We start from the raw sequence: 25,448 nt of genomic DNA on the forward strand, positions 1-25,448 counted from the left end.
CTACCAAGCTTGTTTTGCAGTTTCAGCTCCATTTATCTTCTCATAATTTGCTGCATCAACACCTTGGTAGATCAGGAATAGAGCCTTGCAATCCTTCTTCTTTGCTTCATTGTACATTGCTCTTTGAGCTTCAGTTGCACCATCTCCAATCTCTTGATAGCCTTTCTGCACTATCTCAAGCACTTCTTGGAATCCAAATATAGCCTTCATATGATTCCTCCATCTATCATAGTTCTTGTTGTCTAAGATGGGAAGTGTCATGGAGAACCCGCTACTGTTTGCCATCTTCAAACTCCTTCTGTTGCTTCTGTCCCTTCCTTCTTTTCGAGTGCACAACCACACAGGTCCCTTCTTTGATTCACACAGAATCAACCTTCACCAATGAGTTCTGATACCACTGTTAGCTTTTGTTCTTTGAAGAATGCAGTATGCACACCAAGTGCATATGCTTCAATTAGCAAGAAAGAAAGAAAGAATTGTGCAGAGTGAAAGAAGAATGAATGCTGGTTTTTGAGAGAAGAAGAAGATAGGATAGTGATTCAATGAATATGCCTCAATTGTATTAAAAGATCAATTAAATTCTTCACTCTTAATACAATACACAAAGCTTACTATTTATAGCTACACATCCTAACTAACTTGCCAACTAACTAGCTATATTAGGAAACTTAACTAACAATTACACAAAGCTGAATTATCTTCCAATAGTTTGAAACCATAAAATACATTTATGAAATGACTTTAAAAAATTTTATTTCTCATTTTTCTCCTTCAAAACTCAACTCGCAAATAGATAGAGCATAAAAAAATCTACATTTGCTTTATAACCTTCAAAACTATAGATGTACATTGTGATTAGATATATCTAGTCTTATATCATGGTCATGGACACCATGTGAGGCATATAATGCATTAGGTTGTGGTGCACTATGCTTTGTAATGAGAAAACCCACAAATATTTGTCATATCTATTATGATTACATCTATCAAGGTATTTCATTGATTTTGTTTCTAATTTGGTTATGGCTCTAATATGAAGGACACGACGCATTAGATTGCTGTAGACCATGCTTTGTGTGAACCACCAACAATTCTTGCAAAATTAATTTTTTATAGATAATGTCAAATCTGCACTTCATCCTGTAAATACCACAGCTTAGAATATAAATTAGCTTTTAGCCCGCGTGTAATTAGGATTGCATATAGGCCTATACGGCAAAGTAACTAAACCATATTTTATGGTTTGGTTTTTGGTACACCTAAGGGTGGCAAATAGATAGATTTAAATGTTAATAAATGAATGAAAATTTATCAATCAATTCATATAAATCTATTTAAACTATATTCTAAGTTATTTAATTTATCCATATCTAACGGATTTCAATCCTTCCAATTCATCAATGACTCCATTTTTATGGATTTGAATGGATGATCATTCAATCTATTTGATTTTTTATTGGAACTAAAAACGTTATTAAATAAAATCATTATTAAAAAATTACTATTTCAATAAAATATTTTTTAAAATAATTTTTTTTTTAAAACACTTTTACAAATCATTATTAAAAAAGTGATTTTTTGTATTAAAAAAAGTAATTTTTTTAACTTTAAAAAAAAAACTATTTTGTTTGCAGTATTCTATAGGCATGCAACATTTAATTTTTTAACAAATACTTATAAAATTCGGTCACTTTCAGTGCTTACATCATTTTTTCATGCTTATATATTTAATATACTTAAAAATAAACTTTTAATATTAATTACATACGCATGTCCTATAATTAATAACAATTTGATAAACTACTAAAAGTGATGGTGAGAATCATTGATGGATTTGTTTGAATTTTCTTTTTTCGTGGATTGGAAATTCATCCAAATGAATATATTCATGGATATCATGGGATATAATGGATGAATTCAAATCCATCCATTACTAAGGTTATTCATTAGAATTCATCTATTTAAATCTATTAACTCTAATAGATGGATTTAGATGGATTGTGAATTGTGCATAATTTTGTCACCTCTAAATACACTAGTTGATTAAGCTGTTTTCTTTTTTGAACTTTATATTTTGACTTCAATGCCCTATTCATAATCTTATGTTCTTTTCTAAAAAAACACATTTGTGGATAAGGTTATATATATGTGTGTTTTTAATACATGTAAGGTTATGTTTTTAGTAATATGTGTTTTTCCAATTAATTTTTGGTTCATGGGATTGACTTTGATTGAAACTAACTCAATACACCGGCTTAATAAACCAAAACACAATGCTATACAGATTATTTTATAGAAGAATTATGTCTTACTCTTCTAATTCTTCAATCAGTCAAATTTGACTCATGTTACGCTCTTAACAATATCACTGTTAGCCGTTGGTCACTTAATTTTTATGTCTTACATCTCTCACCATATCATAGAACATGTCTAACATTATTGATCTTGCCCTCAGTGCTTTATTATTCATCCCCACCAACATGAGTCTTCTAATCCAAATAATGTTATGTCTTTTAATAATAATAGAATGGTATCATTTGTGCATCATTCATTAGAAGGTTAAAGCTCATTCTAGCTTATAATAGTATGTTACTTGAACCGATGTTTTGCCTTATAAGAAGTGTGTTGCCCGAAAAAGGTTATTGTTAATGCATAAATGAAGACTAAAAATTCTTTACAATTAGCTCAATTGGTAGAGTTGTCGAACATTACGCGTGGGTACCTACATTCAAACATTGGTAGTTGTACTCTCTTTTTCCAACTAAAAATTTGCCTATAAAAAAACAAAGAAAACCAACACGTGGTTAATCCATTTCAGAGGCTGAATCATTATTTATCGATATATTAACCTACTAACCATTATCATGTGCATTTTTTATGCTTATGGATGACTAAATGAACTTGCTTCTACTGAATGATCAGCGATAAGAGATAATACAAGGACATGGTTTTTTTATGTACCAGAAAAAGTAGTGATAATGATTCTAATATTGGATACAAATGTCGGAAAATGTATAAGGAGTTGTGTATAGATATGTGGGGATGCATTTGACTATGTAGGCTCCTACTGTTGGGAATTATACTAATTCTCACCACTACACTTCTGTCTTTGTCTTTGACCTTCTCTACTCTGTTATTCCTTTTAATTATGGGACTTGAGGATCTTGATCTCCATTCTACATAGCAACTCTGGACTTGGTGGTACAAAATGAGTAACATATATTCATGTACCCTATACCTGTTGCTACGTCATGAGTTGAATAAAACAAGCTAGGCATAAATTACTAGTTCCAGAGTTTAGAATTAAAACAGTTCTGTGAGCCGGATTAAAAACAATTATGGTTTGGCATATGGCAATGGAGCCAGTAGACAGGGTTTTTACTCAACAAAGGTTAAAAGCAAGGGCAAATTAGAAAGAATAAGATAATAACATCAGTCGGGAATTCTTCAATTTCTAATGCGAAAATAAGCTGAAATAAAATACCAAATTCATAGCACATGTCCTATAATCGATGCATAACTAATTAATATGAATTATCACTGTCAAAATTTCTGAAACAAACCAAATAGACAAACAAACAATACCACTACCAAATCTTTGTAGTAATTGCATTAAATTGACGAATCTACATAATTCCTACTGAAAACACAGAGCATCACTACAATATACAAAGGCAGGTGGACAATGCATGAGGTGGAATAATTGCAAGGACTCACAGCATCAATGGGAATAATGTCTCAAAATCTGACAATAACGAGGAACTTCGTCGTGACCATAATTTCTCATTACAGAGGTTCAAGGGATCCACTTTTTAGTCTTTCCATCCGGGCTTGAAGCCCGGATAAAGCTTTCTCATCCATAGGAAGTACCCCACCTTGCAAAGTATTCTCATTACCAGCATGCTCTGATGCATGAGGAATCTGACTAGGAGGAAATCCATGATTCAAGTTTTCATTGACACTTGTTAATGGCCTAGTACCAGAATCTGTAGTCCCAGCTGCTGCTAATTGCATGCTCTTCATCCTCTCTCTTATTGCATCCAATGTGCCACTGGTTACTGCAGTTCATGTGACTTATCCTGGTCAGCATCTCTTAAGTTTATAATCTAAGTGCAAATCAAACAACAATAGTAACATACCTCCGGTCATAAATCTTTCATTTCTTTGGTCACCTGATGTGTAGTCAGAAGCTAATGTTCTAGAAGTGAAAGCATTAACAGCCCTGTTCTCCTCATTGTATGAAGGGGGTAAATTGAAATTTGTTGGTTCAGGTTTCACGTTTAATTTAGCATCACCCAGAGGATTTGCATTTACAGGAGAGAGAGGTGCAAAATCAGGGGAAGAAATATTTAAAGATGCAGGTGGAGGAGTAGACATTGGTATACTTGAAGGAGTTCTTCCAGCTGCAGCATTCTTCTCCATCTGCCAAAATATTAAATCAAGTGTCAATTGTTAAATCCTCATTCTATTACTCTCAATTTGACATGTTCAATTAAACACATGTAGTAATCAAATAATTTAACACACCTGGGCAAGACCATCTCTTATGTAGGTGCGAAATGCCTCACTAGCATTTTGAAGCTGAGCAAATATATCAACCTAACAAAAATGTACAAGAACAGTAATCAAATATGAAAAAAGAAGGATATAGGATAAAGGTCTATTAAATACTATTAATCTGATCAGATATTATAAACATTAAACTTGAATACATCCTTAATCCCTACCTTTGGGTACAATTGGGTAATTCGATATAATTCATATAAACCAATAGTGCAAGTTTGCTTCTCTCCGATCTTCTTAAATATTGCCGCCAACTCTTGCTGCAGTTTATTTAGGAGGGTAAACAAAAAGGAAATGATACGCTTATAAAAAGGCATTGAAATTACAAAAAAAAAAGACATGAGCAAAAAAATAACACAGTACAGACCAAAATAAACTAGACTGTATGAACATTATCTCATATACCCAAACTACTGAGAGAAAAACATAATGATACCTTCAACTGGACATCGGCAGAATGTGTCCCAGAGGCAGAGTTATTTGTTGCTGAATCACCCCAATGATTTTGACTCCCAGGTCCAGATGCAGTCAACATTCTTGCAGCAGCCAATGTCTGAAGATTAAATTAAAAGAACAGATGTAAATAATTCATCTACAACAAAATAAAATAGAATAATTTGTTTTAATGAATACCTCAAGATTAAGTTCAATGTAGGCAAGGATGATAGGTTGGGGTTTTGCATCGATAGGAACCATTGATAGATGGCCCTTTATTGCAGCGCCACGAAGTTTGACAAGCTCATGCAGAACGGTTTTCACCATTCGTAAGGGTTTGTCATCAGCACCAGCCCTAAACAAAAGAAACATTAGGTAAAGATTAAGTGATGCTAGTCTAATAGAAAAATAAATAGTGGTACTAGACTACTAGTACTCTATAACAATAGTTATATACCTTCTCCTAATTTCTTCCATCCCCAAATCTTGCAGGTATAAATGGATGCTTTGAAGTATGCGATCAAGGTCAACCTCATATATGGTACTCTGAAGAACCTGCAGCAAAAAAATATCTAACTAATATAGTACCAAAAAACTTTGAGGACCAGATAGCCTACTTTTAGAGCCTAACACAAACTACCAATTTCCTCCAAACCTGAAATAATTGTCATCAACAAACTCCCGAAAGTTTAAGCTGATTGGTGAAAGCACCTGAATGGTTTTATATATCCTTGTGTGGACAAAGCACAAGGCTCCAAGTTTAATAGTACTTGGTCGTAGAAACTGTGATACCACGTTAATAACCAACTCCACCGAAAGCTTAAGCTACTAGATAAAGGCCAATGAATGGTTACTATCTAACTCGCCACCTCATGCAAGAGCCCTATAAGGCTTGAAGAGTGGACATACGCAGACCCCCCAACTTTGAGCAAAAATTCAACTTTATTATTTAGTAAAATGGAAATGGAAAGGACCAAATTCTTGATCACTTAGTCATAGCGGCTCTGATACCATGTCAATCATCAACTATTCAAGCTTAAGTTGTAAGTGCTATTCAAGCTTCAGTTGTACGTGAAAGGATCATGAATGATTAATATTTATCAATAGTTATGATCCAGCACTGTCTTGGACGTCTAGTCCTATACTCTTATGTAAAATACAAAGGAACTTATTTGATCATCAAGCTTATGACATTAAAGTTGTACAGTGCTAGTTGTGTAGGTTACCTTTGTTAACTTGATAAGGCATTTCACAACCAGATCAGAAAATTTCTGATTTCTGGAAGCAAATGACTCATTTGATGCAGGTGAAGGCCACCTTGACGGGTCTAACGGGCGTAGAAGATTGATTAGGACAACAAAGGATGAAGTTCGATCTGCGTTATCCTGTATTGAAAATTATAGTTGGTAAATTAACTTGTACTAAAATGTTTTTGGGCATACAAACTTGCACTATCATTACACCACAGAATTTCTGAAATTTCAGTTCAATAAAAAAAAGTAAAAGATAAACATGATAAACAAACTAGTTAAAACATGAGTTCCGAACCAGAATCTTAAGCATCAACACATTCAATGCTTTCAACAACTGGCTTCCATCATCCATTTGTGGAACCCTATCATCCAAAAGCCACAGGAGAAGCTCGGTGATGAGACTGTCAAGAGTGCTCTCTTTTACAGCATATGCTAATCTTTTATTCTGAAATGTCTGCAGAGGCAATGTATTAGCAGATAAAACTGATTATTGAAAACCCAATTACAAAATTTACCAAGAAATAGGGAGAGGGGGAATTTACCTGCATGAGAGTGTTGAGTACATATTTGCATGACCTTGATGAAGCCCCAGTCAAACTGAAGTCAAAAGTTCTTGCAACCTAATTTACATATTATAAAAAGTTAAGTCTTTGAGACCATTCACTAAATAAGGGAATAGATTGACAAAATTATCTTGCCTTATTTGCAAGGCATGAAACTAGTCTATCAGCATCTTTGACAAGTTCATCCATAGCACTGCCTTCTGGATCACTGATGGCCTGAGCCAACTCATGACAAACAACTTTCATTCCTTCAACAGACTGAATAACAAAAATATTTGGACAGTGATTGTTTTATTCCATTTCTAATCCAAAAAGGAGAAACATAGAGTGAAAGGATAAATTTTTGCCAACATTTAACCTTGATGCTTACACAAAAATGATAATCAAAGTAAAAATAAAATAAAAAATCACACCAAAGAATCTATGCAATCCACCTGCTCGGGAGAACCAAAAGAAATAATGTCAAGTGCTTCATTCCAATTTGTAGGGCCACTGGCAACAGGCAAAGGACGAGGCATCAACTGTCTCTCAATGTTCACATCAGGCTGAGCATAATTTTTCCTGACAAATAAAAAATGACAGGAGATTCAGAGATATGCAATCTAGGAGAAAAAAAACCTCCATTCAGTGGACAAAAATTAAGATTTCATTTAAGGTTTTAGCATACCTCAATATTGGACCAGAAAGAGATCTAGCTATTTCTCCACTTTGCTCTGCCACATCAGACCTGCCAAATGAATCAACATGTTGAATTAAACATCTGAACATGTTTAGCGAAGAAATTGAGATTCATCCGTCTTGACCCCAAAACTTCAAAGTATTTTAACTACTTTAGTTGATCATTTACACACAAACAAACAACACCGCACAAGCATATAATAAAGCACTAAATGAATCAAAAGCACAAAATGAAATACATAATAAAATAGAAAGAAAATACAAACCCATTTTCCCTGACAGAGCGCCTCAAAATGGCCCTTGCTTCACCTGGCTTTCCTTCCTTCTTCTTTTCCATCTCCCGTACCTGGCAAATTACACCACCATCATCGGTGATTCAATATATCAAAAAGACAAACAACATGAGCGAAGTATGAACTGACCTTCCACTTAAATCTGTCATCTAACATGCTTTTTTGAGCATCTGATAGTTTTCCAACAAATCTCCAAATGTCCTCACCTGCATAGCATGATCATAGAGAAACAATCACTCAAAGCCATTATGAAGTTATGACACAACTTTAAAAGCAAAGGATAAAACCATCCATGCAGAGGAATATCAATGAACACCTTACACCACTACTAAAATTACATAATAAAGGAAAAAGATAGCTAAACTCAACAAATTAAAACATGTATACTATCTTTCGAATATACTTCTACTTAAACCAAGTTAGATATTAGAAAGATATATTCAGCAGATAAAGGCATACCAATGATCTTGTAGCCAGTTGCCAGTGTATTTAATGCAGCTTTCCTAATCTCACCATCTCGTTCTGCCGTCAAACTTGCAACAATTTGCAATGATTTTAGCTGCCCACTAATCTGTCCACATAATGTCAGGAATAAATATCTAAACAAAATAATGAAAATAAAATACGCTAAAAAGAATCAGTAACATTACCTCAGCCACATGGTGATCAATAATAAATCCAATGAGATCAGCACATTCAATTCGAGTTCGGTTGTTCTTGGAGCGCAAACCCTCCAATATATAAGGGAAACACTTAGACGCAGAATATATGAGAACAAATTGTTTGGTCAGCTCCCGCATTTTTTCTCGTACTTTCTCAATGTTATGCCCCAGCTGCAACATGTACAAAATAAGAAATGAACTTGTACTTATTTCCATCTGTGAATTAAGTTATTTTGTTGCAGCACACAAAAAAGTACATACCCACAACAGCATATTATACTCAAACCACAAACATAATAAACTCATCTCAACCACCAATAAGATTAACCAGAATAATAACATCCAGTGATGACAAAATTAACATAGTTGTTAAATAATAACCTTCTCTACAAGGCATGGAAGAAACAGAGCCACTTCAGACTCTGTCAAAGAGTATCCTTCATCCTTCAAGATGTCAAGCAGTTCAGGAAGAAATTCTAGCACCTGAGCAATTAAAATAGAAGTTATACTTATAGGATATATAATACACATCTATAACTAGGAGAGAAAAGAAAAAAACTGAAAGTACCAATCGAAACAAAGGATAAAATTAAATTGCACCTTCAATAGACATGTTGTGTTTGATTTGCAGAACTGCAACACGAACCACTTCAAAAGTATGTCCAAAACTTCTATAATTTCCTTAGAAATAGATGGAAGTGCCTGAGATGTGCCATAGAAAATTGTATTGGGCAGTTCATTCAACACTTCAGAACCACACAACAAGACAAGTTATTAAGAATGTGAAAAGAACAATACCTTCTGTAGCATTTCAAGTCCATCAACTTGCTTCTTAAAATCTGCACTAAGGAGTCTCCTATGTAAATCCTCCCTGAAGTACTTCATCATATCATTCTGCATCAAAAGCATATTGCAGAGACATTTAGCGAAATTGAAAAATAACAGGATACTTGAGCTATGTGTGACCTTTCCTCAAAGCACGGCCCACCTCAAGATCTTGAATCTGCTCTATACGTGGGTCCTCAAACTTAAACCTTCGAACCACCATTCTCTCTCTATCTTCCTGCATGTAAACCAATCCAGATGACAGTTCATACATACATCTTTTGAAGATTTTAATCAACATTTGGTATGCCCCATTCAGCCATTAGTACCTTATTTGAATCTTTAACATTTAACAAAGCTTGCGACTGCACTGCTATATCTTGGACAGTGATTGAGTCGGACCTAGTACCCTTCGTAATGACAGTCCTCTTTTGAGATAATATGATGAAACTGTTAGAAACCCAAACAACTGTCAAACAATCAAAGAAAGCAAAACTAACATACCGAAGATATAGCTCTACTTCCATGTTTTGAAACACCATTGGCAGTTGATTTCCCAGCCTTCAAAACACCTTTAGATGTTACACCCGCTGAAACCGCTCTAGTTGTCTCAAATGATTCTAATGTCAAAAGCATTATGGGCAAAGGAAATAAGAAAGATATGAGGCTTTGTAGTGTCCATGATAAGCATAAATCATGTGTAGCAAAGTAGAATCAGAATGAACAAAGTTACAAAAGAACTTACCATGAAAAGCACCATGTGGTTTCAGCTTATCAAGAACTAGAGCCAGAGCTGGTCCATGAATGTCTTTAACCATCTTTTCAATCTAAGTAAAAAAGCAATTTAAGGTGTCTGGTATCACATGAATATTTAGGAAACAAGAGAAGAAACCAGAATGTTTTTTACTCCTACACGTACCATTTCATGCCCACTAACTCTCACTATCTCATTAATGCAAGCCTCTGCTGCCTTGCGAACATCAGAGGATTTATCCTACAGGAGAAACATATATTTGATCTCACAAATTTTATACAGAAGAAATAATTTGATAAATAAAATAGAGAGAATAAACTGAAAGCTGGGTAACCAGAAATTACTGTTAATGAAGAAGCAGCAGGCTTTAGAAGTTGTGCAGCTTCAGCAAAACTACTTAACCCTGAAAGTTGCTTAGATAACCAATCAAATAGGTCTTTACGCCCTTCAGCGCCAAGTTTAGAATCCGTCAAAGCAATTGTAACGTAAGGAACCTACAGTAACATTTATGCTCAGGACAAGGACTCCAAGACAAGAGAATAATTGAACACAAGATCAAGAAAGACCATTTTATCAAAATGAACAGCAGCTAGCCAAGTGTCCAAAGTATTCAGTGCACATTCTCTCATGTGCTTCTTATTGTCACCAAGACATTTCAAGATATCAGACAGAAGACCCTGCAACAAACCATTTCAATTAAGTCCGATCATAAATGCGAAGCAACATTACCAGCAAGAAAATACAAAAGCAGAACAAAATCCACTCACCTTGCTTGATTTCTCCGCGGCTTGTCCCATTGCAGATGCAACATTACCAATTGTTGTCAAGGTGGCCATGACAATGTTTTTGTTGCTATCAAACAGCCGTCCCCTAAGAGCCCCAAATAACTCACCTGGTAAGAGCAGTAACCGACCAAGATATTTTATGTTGTGGGGGCGCATATATATAAACATGTACCATTGAAAATAAAACATTATCATTAAAGATCGAGTTAAGTTAGAAGTAATATCATGAAATATTCAAATAGTGGGCAATTCATACACAGAATATATAATTAAGGTAAGTTAAAATATAGTGGGGGCAAGTGCCCTCACGAGGCTAAGCCTGGGGGTCTGTCCCTAACAGGACAGCTGGGACCTATTATGAACATTAACTAATTTTATAATAAGAAAGATAATCAACTTGAAGGATTACTAAAATATAGCATACATACAATCACATAGGGATGAAGAAGTGAATTACAAGGAGGAGGAAGAGAAAGAAATGTTCACAACTTTATAAAGCACACAAAACTAATGTTATTGGAGTACCAGTTCCAGTTGCTTGAATTCGTTTATTAGCCTCTTCCAGTATTTTGTTCACAGATTCAACTGACTCCATACGAACCTTCAATAAAAAAATTCCACAGCAAAATGTGATGCAATAGCATGATAACATAATTCCTCAATTATTTGCAGGATATTATCAACCAAACCTTCCAATCAGGACTTTCCAAGCACTTAAGGAGAGTCGGGGTGATCTTTCCACTAATGTCTTCACGAGGCAAGCTATCCAACCCACCAGCCACCACTGATGAAGATGAGTCTGAAACCCTGACAGCTCTCTTGGGAGCTGCAGATGCCCCCTACACCAAGAAAAAATAAGAGCATTAGGAAATTGTGGCATGTCTTAGAACTTTCACCATCAAAATATAGCATACCTCAAATGGATTCTTCCCATATTCAGTATCAAGGGCACTCAGCAGTGCAGGCTTAACTTCAGTAAGAAACCCTTTGATGTCTGCAAACAGAATAACCCTACCTTAGAACCTTTAACAATGAAATAACATGAGGTAAACATTTGACAGTTAAGTCACCTGGACCAACAAATTTATGCAAAACACCCAAGAGCTTAATTGAAGCATTTCTAGTAGCAGCCGCACTTGACTGCAACCCAATTTCTTTAAGAAAATCAATTAAATCCTGCAAAATGAAAGTTAAATCAAAACTTAGAAAATTTAACAAGAAATTTCAATACTCAAAACTAATGTATTCAAAAACATGTGAATTCAGATGATACACCTTAAGCTTTAGATGTGATACACCAAAGTCCTCAACAGCAGAAACCATCCACAAAATCCCCTCACTAAGAACCTTTGGATTCTTATGCTCCTTCATGATCTTGTACAGCTACAGCAACAATATACAACAACAACCAAGCCTCAGTTGCACTAGTTAAAACGAAAAAAAGTAGGCTGTAACAGAGGAAACAGAACAGCCTACATTTTATAAAAATTCCAGCATAGGTCATAAAAACAGAAATAAATTACAAAAATAAAATGCTTACCCTAAACAAATATAAGACAGTTTAAGAACGTTATATTCAAATATAAGTTCAATTACTTCTTCGATTATGCATCAGTTAGAAACATACAACATCAGCAGCCTATAAGGTTTCAATTTCAAAACTGAAATTAAAAAAGAATGCTAAAAACTAGGTAGTCGACCGCTAGTGTTTTTTGGGTCGACCGTTATCCGCAATTGACTACCTAGGCTGAAATAATAAAAAGATGGTTAAAGGAAAACATGTGAGTATGCCATAAATGTTTATGCAGCCAATCACCCTAAACAAAGACGCATGGATTCGGGGCAAATACACTTCATAAATCTTTATTTGATAGGCAACAACACTACGCAAAAAAAAAAACCTTTTTAAGAGGTGGTGGAGAGAGCACACTTCTCGGGATTTGAACCCGAGCGCTCACATTCCATATCCTCCTGCTCTACCAACTGAGCTCCAAAATAATAATATAATCTAAAGATGTACTTTGCCTTACCCCGCAGGCGGAAAGGTTGCTTCCAGAATACCTCTTGGTAACTAAGCAACAACCTTATTGTTGTGTCAAGGATCATACTGTAATCATTATAAATATGCTCATAAATAGCAACCAAGCTTACTCTTTCAAAAATGAATCCTGGACCAACTGCTTCAGAGAAAGTAGTAAGACACTTCATAGCATGTGCACGTGTCTTAATATCTGCTACCCGTTCACTGAGTCCTATCAAAATGAAAACAGAAGAGAAAATGAGATAGCAAAACACAATAACAGACATTCTGAAAAACAGCAAATCAAAAGCAGAATCACAATACAGAGATTTCAGTTTAACAGTGGGATGTTATTACTTGAAAAGGTTGAATAAACCACAATACCCACCGGAAAGGCAAAGTACTACACACTTCTTTGGAAATTTAATTGCAGTGGAAGCAATATGAGTGATAACTTCAATAACCTGCTGTTGAACCTGCTCAAGGAAATGACAAGCACTAAGGGACCTCTTATACTATCATTTCATTTTCAATTATTACTATATAGGATAAGTTGTTAAAATCTCAAAAGAAGATACGTCTAAACCTGAACATTTTTCTCGCTCCATCCAGGTAAAATGCAAAGTAAACGAATCAGAATTTCTACAGATCGGTCAAGTTCTTGCAAGCCTTCTACTTGCTGTTTCAGTGAAGTAATGGCTGCAAAAAGAACTCAGCAACCTTACTCAACATGCTTGTTAAAAAGACAGCATAAGGGAAATAAGCAGGGAATTAGGTGCTAACAACTAATTATTAACAGAAAAAAGAGGAAAACGTGCAACTTTATTGATAAGAGGCCCCAACATTTCACCCCTAGGTGTGGGAACCCAATCTCAACTTGCCCAAAATACAACCACAAAAAAGTAAAGTTAAAATTTATAATTGTAATACTCGATATTTCCATTAGAATATGTCATAGCAAGAACAGTGTTGAAACAAATGCAACACCATTTTCTTGTTTTTCAACTTAGGAAACAACTGTCATAGCCAGAGCAAATAGGGGAGGTCCTGTGCACGATGCTCCTACCTAGTGGGGTCTGAGAGTATAGATGTAGAGAGCCTTATCCTTGCAAGCACTCATGACAGATCACAAGCCAAAGCAAGTAGATTTAGTAAAATTATTACGAATTATATTTTTGGGAGGAAACAATGCAATCACTGTAATATTTATTCATATTAATTATTAATGAATATTACCAAGACTAAGAAGAAAATAACGACAACCAAAAAAATCAAAAGAATGGAATAAATGCAACGTATCCACACTATTAAGAAACAGAAATCAAAAAGTAAAAAAACAATTGAGTTTCAACTTAACATGGATGATAACATATTACCAAAACCTGAGTCAATGATCATAAAGAAACAGTTTTCAACAAAACCAAATCCAAAACTATCATCGGTAGTTGCAAGCTCTCCTCTATTTTCAAGGACTGAAGTCAATACTAAAATAGACAAGTATACATCAAAATGAACTAGGGCAAGCAGAACTATCACTAATGGTTGCAAAACTCTCACACTACAGTCTATCAATAGACAAGAACATAGATTCTACCAAAGGAACTTTCTCCTGTTTTGTATAGTCCTCATAAATGTGTAATCTTATTGAATAGGATATCTTCATAAACCAACCACTGGACTGCCTACTAAAATGTGTGCATAGGACCAAAAAACATGCAGAAGCTGAAGTGCTGAAATTACAAAAGAACGTAATACAAGCATAAATAAAATGATTTGGAGTTCAAAAAAAATTATACATCAATCTCAATTTAACTCAATCATATCTCGAGGCAATCAAATTTTCTTTAATAAAAAAGAAGGCATATAGCAACTCCGAGAATGTCCACACCTTATCAACAACCATTTTCAAATCAATTATTTAATACCAAATATGAAAATCTGTCTGATAATAGAAGATCTGCCAAGCTCATTAAAATAAAAACATAAATCACTAAACTATGACTAGGGTGTAATGATGATGGCAGAGGCTGGACCTCTGGCACTTGTGACCCTCCTTTGTTTGTGCTTGCACCTCCAATGTAAATGTAAATCTATAAAAAAAGGAAGTCCAAAAACTGATAAATGACTACCAACCTTCAAGACGCTCCTTCCACACAGCACTTTTTAATAGAGTGATGGTATCTGACTGAACTAGAGAACCTATTCGGCTTTCAATCTCATCAAGACTCATCTCAGAGGGCTGAATAATTTTAGATAAACAAAGATTACATTAACTATTAAAAGTCATCACATAAAAAATTATGATGGTTGAGTCAAATCAGAGAGACTGTATGTAAAACAGATATCAACCTACCTCGACATCTTCAGGAAGTTCAATAGATTTTGAAGCCTTAGCTGGTGCAACTCCATCCACTTTTTTGTTCGTTCCAGTCTTTGCAACCCCCCCTTTCTTGATGACAGGCTGCAAAATGGTCAATATATCAACGAAAGAGACATAAGAAGGAGATCATAACCTCAGTTCCAAGCAATAATGTGCAATCTTACAGCTGCCTGAACAGGTCTCTTTCCACTAAGCATGCTCGCTGCTGACCTTTTAACAAATGCACTTTCCGAGCTCTGTATGTAAATAAAGCAAACCAAGTAAACGTTTTTGTCTTGGAAAAATTTCTCAAAGTTTCTATGATTAACAGCTATTTGTTTTTCTACGATTAGCAACATTTTTCTCAAATTCCAGAACACAATGGCACTCATATTATTGTGTTATATTAAAGGCAAAATCTGAAAGTGTATTGTTTTATGTCCCAGGGGTTGGTAAAAGAGAGAGAAGCCTGGCAGACTATCACCCTCAAACTATATTCCAGCATAATAACCGATTAACCCACGTCCAAAATATTAACCGAGTGAAGCTGAAGATAGAACTCTCAAACTAAAAAAATCAAGTAAACCCACCTCGGCAGAAGACATGCCCGCACGTGTATTATGCACAGGGGCTGGAAGAACATTATGAAGTGTCAGCAAAAAACATAAACAAATAGCTCTAAAAATACAAATACTTCCAGCAACTGAGACAAATTAAAATTAAAATTTACAAACCTGTGGCACAACCACCAGGCACGGCATCTTCAGAACCCGAAATCATTTCGGAAAGCTTCTTTCTTCGAACATCATCAAGTTTTTCCAGCGACTTCTCTAGAGGTCTCATGCCAACCGACTACAAGAGAATGAACAATATGATGCTCAAAACCTCTAATAACAAAAGCAAATCCTCAAGCAGATTTAATTGTAAAAGTTTTTACCTTAGCTATGGCGGCCAATACTGAAAATGAAGCATCCCTCACATCCGGAGTACCATCATTCAGGGACTGCAAGGTATGAAAACTTGATTATAGAAGTACCATCACTTAGCATACCAAAATTTAATATTTCCAAAATGTGAGTGAAGAAGTACTAGACATATTACAAACTTCTTTTTGCTTCCTAGAGAAACACAGTTGAAATAAATTAGATCATCCACAGAATAAAAACTCAGAGAACATGCTATCAACAAGATAAATAAAATAAATTGTAACTTGATAGACCTCCAATTAAAAGGGTATTTGAGAGAAAAAAGAAAAAGAGTCAGGATATATTAGGAAAGAAAGAGAAAGAACTTGTAGCACATGACTCAAACCAACAGGAAACTTAGCAAGAGCTGGTTGGTTAGGAAGATCCTAGAATCAGAAAAAGGAGGTGAATATGAGGCAAGGAAAGGAGGCTACGAAGGGAGGCAATCATTGGGAATTGTGGGGGTGACTGCTGTCACAGGGAAGAAGGGAATTGTTCCCATTGCTCATTCTGTTTTCTCCTATTTTACTGCAACATTACTCTATATTGTATTCTGCACTTCTTCTGAATATCAATATACCAATTCTGCATTTACACTTCTTTTTCTATGTTTCAATTGTTGACTGGTTCCTATCATAACTTAAATCAAACAGTTAGTCCCATAATGTACTGAGCAGGCCTAACCCCCCTGAAAGAACAGGATCAAACTGACCCAAGTAAGCCAGGCTAATACTGGTATAAATCAAGAGACTTAATCTGTTGAATCAAACAAAAGCTGGAAAAGTATATTTCACTCTTAAAGCCCCATGAAAAAACAAAACAGGCATACAAAACAAAAACAGCATTGACAAACTGACCTCCATACAGATCGGCACATAATCCTTATGCACCTTTGTAATAACACCTTTATTACTTGTTTCGATACAAAATGCAACCCAAGTCAAGGTTAACGATCGCACAAGAGGGACTTTGTTTTTTGTGGCTGTCTTGACATCTGCAGCAGATTAAAACACAATACACTCAACAAGAAGCAACATATGATAGTAATAGAAAGAATTGACACACCAGATCCAGAATACAAACAGAAAAAACAATAACTTTGAAAACCAGTCAAAATACAGTGAATGGTTCATACATGTAAAAAATAATCCTTATAAACTGGTGTCCCCAACACATCAAAAAATTATTAAAGGAAACAATCATCATGCTTGCTGAGGAAAAGAAGCTAGATTATTTATTTTTGGCTAGTAATGTAGAAAAATACTATATCCTTCTGTTTGAAAACTAATTTACACCAGAAAAAATACCAAACAGGGAATAACCATGGACAGCATACATTTTAAAAAAAGCTGCAGATCGTGAGATTCTATAAATAAAAAAACAAATTCTTCAACCCTTGCCTTCAAAATCCAAGCCTGACATACAGTTTATAAAAAATCATTAAGGGGAAACCTGCCTTCAACAATATCAGTGAGGCTTATGCATCCAGCTTTGTGCATCGCTTGAAGAGTCTGAGTCAATGCCTCACTCGAAGTAGGTTTTTTCTCCTTCAATTTTTCCTATTCAAGAAAGAAACACTACGAAGGGAGGCAATCATTGGGAATTGTGGGGGTGACTGCTGTCACAGGGAAGAAGGGAATTGTTCCCATTGCTCATTCTGTTTTCTCCTATTTTACTGCAACATTACTCTATATTGTATTCTGCACTTCTTCTGAATATCAATATACCAATTCTGCATTTACACTTCTTTTTCTATGTTTCAATTGTTGACTGGTTCCTATCATAACTTAAATCAAACAGTTAGTCCCATAATGTACTGAGCAGGCCTAACCCCCCTGAAAGAACAGGATCAAACTGACCCAAGTAAGCCAGGCTAATACTGGTATAAATCAAGAGACTTAATCTGTTGAATCAAACAAAAGCTGGAAAAGTATATTTCACTCTTAAAGCCCCATGAAAAAACAAAACAGGCATACAAAACAAAAACAGCATTGACAAACTGACCTCCATACAGATCGGCACATAATCCTTATGCACCTTTGTAATAACACCTTTATTACTTGTTTCGATACAAAATGCAACCCAAGTCAAGGTTAACGATCGCACAAGAGGGACTTTGTTTTTTGTGGCTGTCTTGACATCTGCAGCAGATTAAAACACAATACACTCAACAAGAAGCAACATATGATAGTAATAGAAAGAATTGACACACCAGATCCAGAATACAAACAGAAAAAACAATAACTTTGAAAACCAGTCAAAATACAGTGAATGGTTCATACATGTAAAAAATAATCCTTATAAACTGGTGTCCCCAACACATCAAAAAATTATTAAAGGAAACAATCATCATGCTTGCTGAGGAAAAGAAGCTAGATTATTTATTTTTGGCTAGTAATGTAGAAAAATACTATATCCTTCTGTTTGAAAACTAATTTACACCAGAAAAAATACCAAACAGGGAATAACCATGGACAGCATACATTTTAAAAAAAGCTGCAGATCGTGAGATTCTATAAATAAAAAAACAAATTCTTCAACCCTTGCCTTCAAAATCCAAGCCTGACATACAGTTTATAAAAAATCATTAAGGGGAAACCTGCCTTCAACAATATCAGTGAGGCTTATGCATCCAGCTTTGTGCATCGCTTGAAGAGTCTGAGTCAATGCCTCACTCGAAGTAGGTTTTTTCTCCTTCAATTTTTCCTATTCAAGAAAGAAACATTAAGCAAGCATTATTTTGAAGTTCAGTAAATCATCAGTTCAAGCCAGGTCATTCAATACAAAAGACAAACAACTTTTTCCAAGCCAAAACTGATCACAAATAAATTGCTTAAAAACACAAAGAAAAAGGGATATATCATCCTCTTTCAAAACCAATTATGTTGACCAACCAGTCAAAGATAGATAATACCTTGATTACAAGGAGGCAAGACACTTATGAGTTAATTAGCTAATAGTTTAATACTGGTAAACTTAAAAATGGTACATAAATATATAAACCTCACAAACAATGTAATTATTGATAGTACTTACAAGCAAAGTAGGAAGTAAAAACCGAGAACTCGCAGAAAAATGGGTTCTTAATCCACGAGCCAGGTTGCCAATGGCCTGGATGGCTTCTACAGCAACAGCAATATTCACATCTGTAATAAGCTGCCGGCAAAAAGTAGTTTAACATTAGCCAGCAAAACATATAAAATGCATCATGACTAAGAAGACACACCTACACACAATTTCAAGTTTCAACGAAATTCACAATAACAAAATGTGCCACTGCCAAATTTATGGAGTGACTCTATCATAAGCAACCTTTATAATGTGATCATACAAAGTTACAAACAAATGCATCTTAGCACTAACATTAATAGAAAATAGGACAGATACTAGTTAGAGTTAGTTACAAGTTAGTCAGAAATAGTGTCAAGGCTTACAGCTGGAGTCTCTCTACCAGCTTAGCTATAAACATACCTTCCTCTTCACTGTAATGGTTTACCAAAATCATTAATAGAAATTCAGAGTTTTCTCTCAAGTTTACTCTCTCCTTCCTTCTCCTTTCTTATCTGTTTACAATCATGTTAAGAAAATGGTTTCTCCAAAAAAATTCACATGCATGTTTTGACCTCTAGCAATAATGGGTCATCAAAAAAAGAGCAATAATAGTAGGTAAGAAAAGGTCGAAAAGAATCAGTGTGCAACAAAGAGACCAAGCACACAGTAGCTAAATACAGGAATTAAATGAAATTCCCCGATCATTAGACTTAAATTAAATGAAAAACTCTTCTAACGCAGTCCTTATAAAGTCATTTCCTTTTCAACAGTGTAAAAACTAACAAATGAAACTTTGGGTATTATACCATAAGAAATAAGGCACCAACACCACCTCGTCATCAACACAATATCAATCCTAAGTCAATAGGAAGCAGATACTATTTGAGTGCAAACATATCTCCAAATACTGCCATGCATAATGAGCAAAAGGCAAAGCTGATTCATTTCTATAAATCACAAAACATAGGAAATACCTTCTTTAAGGTCCGGCAAACTTCAGAAAAATCACCAGGAGAAATTCTTATAATTGAGGCAAGCTTTGTTAACTCAGCAACAGCCTCCTTTCGTTCAGACCATTTGGTAGCTTTCTAATGATTAATAAGACAAAAATGAAACAAAAGAAAACTGAGAGATTCCAAGCCATTCAACAAAAAGTAAAGACATGTTAGTTACTTAGTGAAGTATGAGATTGGAGATAAAACTGACCACTCCTTCCCAAAATCCTGACTTCTCCAAAGGAGTCAATATATCAACAGGATCAACAAGGTCGTATTGATCTATTTCTGTCGGACCTGACAATCCACAAGCAAGAATAGGTATATTAGTGCAACTGAGGAAAGGCAAACCATGTCTGGATGGGCAAAAAATGCACATTCCAGCTCCAAAATCAAACACATACCATCATTCCCAGATTCTTCAGAAGGTCCAGGACCCACAACCTCAGACACAGCTTCCTGTTCAGGTTCCTTGTCTTGCTCCGATCTAAATTACCAGGGAAATTTTAATCCGATGATATCACTCCTTTACATTGATTTTCATCAGCATATCATGCTAAAACATATTCGCCTTATTTGTGTAGGTATCAGTTGCATGTGCCATATGCTTGACTGGGCACAACTTTCATGAAAATTTTGCTCTATATTTTAAATACACGAATCGCAGGCAATTTGGATACAAAATACACATGAGTCATCCTTACAGCCATCAATTTAATTGAAAATTTTTAAAATGTAGTGTTTGGGCCAATGAGAGTTGGCTCAATTGGTATGAATGAAGTCAACAGAAAAGGTATTGTGTTCAATTCATGCATTGATCCCTTATTAGTAAGCATCAGGTACTTCTAATATGCCCTGTCTTGGCTGTGCAAGTGTGCAGCAATCTATCCACCTCCTAAATTGTGTCCTGCCATATATCTGTGGGTGGGTGGGTGCTGTTTAGCAACTTCGATCTATAATGTTGACTACCCTATCTATGCTGTCCACTGCACAATGCCACCATCTATTAGGAAACCCCTATGTGACTGGACAAAAGTTTCTAGGGAGAATGTAAAAACTTGGAGTCACCAATACCACCTAGAACTGTGACAATTATTTACAGCATCCCATGATATCTTTGACAGTATTGCAAAGTCCTTTCTGAATAGATTGTTCACTGGCATCAGTTTGCCTCCCATGTAATTATTCTGTCTTTGTGGAAGATCATAATAGATAGTCCGTATATTTTTTAGGATATACAATTTTAGCATACAAATCCAAGTATACAAAAGGTCCCAATTAAATTGTATCCAACACTAAGTAGTCAATTCTGAATAACAGAGCGGCCGACCCCAAAAATGGAATAGCAAGGTAGAGGGTAGCTGGATGGTCGCTATTAGGGAAACAACATAAAGAATTTATACCACACACATATATATGCTTAAAATAGAACAAGTTAACAAAATTATAGACAACATTCAAATCCAAGATAAGTCCTATAAAAGGTATACCTCAAAATAACTATCATAATTCAAATCCAAGCAAAAAGAAGGCTGCTAATAGTTTAAGCCCTTAGATGGTTTAATCCAGAGGTATTTGAGGATGGATTGTTCTGGGGGTTTGGTCACTGAGATGATGCCAAGGCTTCTGAGATGAACAGAGATAAGAGTTTGAAGAAAAAGGAATGACAGAGAAGATAACGAATAAATTATGGTTGCCAGTTATAGTAATCACCAGTAATAGGAGAAGCCGCTAGAAATCATGTCATTGTCGTTGGGAATTTGAAGGTGTGTGTTACGTGATGCTTTTGAGTTCTCTCTGAAAGATTTGAGTCTTCAGTTCAGAATTGAATATTAAGTGGGGCCAATGTGGGTAATTTTGGATTTGACCTCTTAAAAATAGGGTTAGGCAAAATGACAGGAAAAAATGACATACAAAAAGAGCTAACAGATTTTAGTGGGGATATTTTTGGGATTTGAGCTTTTATCCCTCTTGCGCCTGCCAAAGACCGCGAACTAACATGAAATGGCGCAATTTGAAACGCAAAAGTGGACGCATCGAACGCCACAAGAAAAAAATGCAGCACTCTCCATCGCAAAGAGCTCCACTCCAGCACGATAGCACCGATATTGACTACTTAGATTCAACATACTGCGTAGCACATTATCACTTGCCAAAAAGTGAATATAACAATTAACAATAACTCAGTAAGTTCAGCTCTTCAACAGTAGGAATTGTTTTTTAAGGGGATGAACAAACAATATAAAACCAGAAAACAGTATGATATCTTGGTTTATCAATCTGACAGACTCCCCAAACAAAAAACTGAAATAAACAATGGAAAGAAAAAAGAAGGAACCAAAATTCAAACTACGTACAAAAACAAAGAGATGAAATAAAAAATATCACAAACACACATCCATGCACCAGTGAGCACAGAAAGGAACCAACCAATGCACTGAAAACACAATAAGAGGAAATCCAAAACAAAAGCCTCGAAACAGGACATCTATGACGTACCTTATTTTGCGGGATGGCTTTGCTGTTCCTGTAACGTTCACAAGCTCAGCTTCCAGCTCTTTTTTCTTCACAAAAGGCAAAAAAAATGTTATGGTTTCAAAGCAGAGAAGAATGCAACAAACCCCGATAGCTAAGAATCAATTTTGGCATACCATTGTGTCTCTCATTTTCTCAAACAAAATTGCTTTCACGTGATCTTTACCAATCCACCGGCAAAGTTCAAGAGTCAGCCCTTTAGAGGATGCACGAACATTTTGATCTGGATGATCAAAGAGTTCCGGAAGCATCTTCAAAAGTCTCTTAGGAGGTACAATTTTTGCTCCAAATTCACTGGCAGCAAAAAGAATGATAGTTGCATAAGATTCAAAAGAAGAAAGAAGCTACAATAGATTTTGAAACTAAGATTCCAAACCTTAATGCTTGAAACATAACATCTATTGCAGGAACCACAGCTTTGGCAACTTTGTTCTTTATTGCTTTCTCCATTGAATCCTAAAATTACCATAAGCCTTAAGAAAAGCACAGAAAAGAAAGCATGACTAGTAGTGGCAAAGCTATTGATATGTAAACCCCAAATAATTCATCATGTGAAACTCCATACTAGAACCCAACAAACAAAGCCATGTGAAATCAAAAGTTTTATGAAAATTTGCGGACCCTTGTTCTCTTCTGTACTACCTTACCACTCTAATAAAATGCTTACTCTTACTTCTTATTGCAGAAAAAGAAATCCCTGATAACCCCAATTCCCAATCAGAACACTTCATGCTGCCAAGTACTATCATAACATTCCCTTTTAGGGAACAAGGATGGAATAAGACTTTGTCTCCAATGGTAGAGAGGGCAAGGCCAGAGGGCATACTTCCCACCCTGCAAGGGGCCACTAAATATATAGTTTGGTTAGCATGTATTTGCATATTCTAAGCCCAGTGCACAAGGCTCCCACTTAGAGGGGTCTGGGGAGGGTAGATGTGTGCAGCCCTACCCCCGCAAGTGGAGAGGTTGTGACCTCATGGTCACTGAGCAACAATCCTATTTTATGTTTTTTTTTTACACATCACTGCAATTGGTTGTGTAAGCAATTGGATATGGGAGAAGAATAAGTAACCATACGAAGGGTCAAACCTCTGGCATCATCAGCCTGGTATAGTCTGCAAGACTGTGACTGTAAACTGCAATCCTTTGCCTTTTCTAGGATCTATCTTATAAACTCAAATCCTAAACTTCCAAACTTATAAATTGCAAACAAATAAACAGTGCACAAATTAAAAATCGAAAAATCATTTTGTGGCACCTGATTAAATACAGAAAACAAATTTTGCAGAAACCAACAACCAGATATCAGTCCGGAGCAAATAACACATATTAAAAATGTTTGCATGTTGATATATAACAGCATGGTTCTAAGTTAAAACTAAAGTACTTGTGTGGAATACTGCTATAGAAGTATAGAACTACAACACCACCCACTGAGAGGGGGATAGAGGGACAGTTGAACAATGCCCAAAGGTCCCAAACAGACAAAATTAGAAAGAACATAAAGGCTCATGCAAAACGAAGTTGGTCACCTCACCAACAAACTAAGCAGCATAATGATAAATATCAACTTTTAACATTATCTTCCCCATGTAACCGCACAAAACTAAGAGACAGCTAGGCATGCCAGAGGAAGGAAAATATCAGAAATGAAGATACAAACATCACTACTGGAACAAAACATCTCACCAACCTATAGTCAGCTAGACACAAAACACACAACAAACCACAAAAGAAAACCCCCAAAAAAGTATAAAACCATCCTATGGCAACCAAATATAATGCACAAAAGAATAGTACCAGGAATGCATCCACAGCCTCCAATTCCACCCAGAGCATAAATACTGCCTGAGCCTTCTCCACTGTCTTTGTCCGACCGGTCAGACATTTCGCCACAACTGCATCACAAACTTCCTTCCCATACCTACACCAAAATTCAAAATCAGATTTAAATTCAAATTCTCGCAACAGTAACTTTTAAAACAGGAAATCCAAACAAAGACATGCAACTACTAAAATCAACAACATAATTTTAAAAAACAAAATACAAATTTATAAAAATTTCACCTCCCAGCGTCAGCATCAGCAGCTCGCAAGTATGCAATCAATGCATCAAGCGCCTTCTCTTGAACCGGCGCATTTGAATCCGTCACAGTCTTCTTAAAAAAGTGACCTGCCATATTCAAAAAATATCAAGATCCAAATAAAAAATGCGCCACAAAAAACGCATCCAGATCCGCAATCGAAAGATCAAAAACCACCGTTGTTCAAAATCAAAGATAGAAAACCCTAACGACGAGAGAGAGAGAGAAATAAACCGAATTCGCGGATGCGAGGGTCCTTCGGATCAGAAATGGAGTCACATAACGAAGCCAAATCGATGTTAGCCTCGTTACGAACCTTCCAATTCTTATGAGAAAGACGATCCTCCCATGGAAGTTTCTTAGCATCCTTCAATAGCTTCTCTTCCTCCGACATTATTGCTCGCTTCAGAAAATCTGTAATATGAGAAGAGGAACCCTATATATCGATCTTCGCGAACACGAACCCTAGAAAAAGAAAGAAAAGAGAGAGAGCGTGAATATGTGTGTGCTTTTGTGTGTAGCAAGTTCCTGAGAGAAGAGGAAGAAGGGAAATGAACAAAAAAGGGGGAATGAGAGTGCAAATGCCTTTTATCTTTGCCTTCAAAAACAATACTGTGTATGCTTGAGA

The 25,448-nt window shown here is 35.6% G+C and overlaps 1 protein-coding gene across 3 annotated transcripts; it reads right to left on the minus strand.

Annotated features, from left to right (window-relative positions):
- On the minus strand, nucleotides 3,474-25,448 carry LOC109336035 (protein MOR1-like). Of its 3 annotated transcripts, XM_019572378.1 has the most exons (55): nucleotides 25,055-25,448; nucleotides 24,804-24,909; nucleotides 24,537-24,660; nucleotides 23,113-23,192; nucleotides 22,853-23,030; nucleotides 22,701-22,765; nucleotides 20,606-20,688; nucleotides 20,413-20,498; nucleotides 20,181-20,294; nucleotides 19,192-19,311; nucleotides 18,759-18,861; nucleotides 18,160-18,296; nucleotides 16,128-16,193; nucleotides 15,925-16,042; nucleotides 15,781-15,821; nucleotides 15,376-15,447; nucleotides 15,185-15,292; nucleotides 14,965-15,070; nucleotides 13,418-13,530; nucleotides 13,220-13,307; nucleotides 12,963-13,063; nucleotides 12,087-12,194; nucleotides 11,882-11,987; nucleotides 11,726-11,805; nucleotides 11,501-11,650; nucleotides 11,337-11,412; nucleotides 10,794-10,918; nucleotides 10,593-10,703; nucleotides 10,371-10,520; nucleotides 10,192-10,266; nucleotides 10,018-10,099; nucleotides 9,777-9,892; nucleotides 9,602-9,700; nucleotides 9,436-9,510; nucleotides 9,246-9,341; nucleotides 9,048-9,149; nucleotides 8,829-8,930; nucleotides 8,436-8,618; nucleotides 8,245-8,356; nucleotides 7,915-7,991; nucleotides 7,759-7,838; nucleotides 7,482-7,541; nucleotides 7,249-7,375; nucleotides 6,950-7,072; nucleotides 6,794-6,871; nucleotides 6,547-6,705; nucleotides 6,225-6,383; nucleotides 5,456-5,553; nucleotides 5,197-5,353; nucleotides 5,000-5,116; nucleotides 4,728-4,823; nucleotides 4,528-4,599; nucleotides 4,140-4,422; nucleotides 3,781-4,058; nucleotides 3,474-3,735 (listed from the first exon to the last, which is right to left on the minus strand). In XM_019572378.1, the coding sequence occupies exons 1-54, from the start codon at nucleotides 25,212-25,214 to the stop codon at nucleotides 3,787-3,789; spliced, it is 6,075 nt and encodes a 2,024-aa protein (XP_019427923.1). In that variant the 5' UTR covers nucleotides 25,215-25,448; the 3' UTR covers nucleotides 3,474-3,735; nucleotides 3,781-3,786. The 3 variants fall into 3 exon arrangements, with proteins under 3 accessions (XP_019427923.1, XP_019427922.1, XP_019427924.1); XM_019572377.1 differs by having other exon boundaries at nucleotides 3,474-4,058; XM_019572379.1 differs by lacking the exons at nucleotides 18,160-18,296; nucleotides 18,759-18,861; nucleotides 19,192-19,311; ... (7 more) ...; nucleotides 24,804-24,909; nucleotides 25,055-25,448 and adding exons at nucleotides 17,013-17,149; nucleotides 17,612-17,730 and having other exon boundaries at nucleotides 3,474-4,058.

Source organism: Lupinus angustifolius, chromosome LG20 (genome assembly GCF_001865875.1).
Source record: "Lupinus angustifolius cultivar Tanjil chromosome LG20, LupAngTanjil_v1.0, whole genome shotgun sequence".
NCBI classification, from domain to species: Eukaryota; Viridiplantae; Streptophyta; class Magnoliopsida; order Fabales; family Fabaceae; genus Lupinus; species Lupinus angustifolius.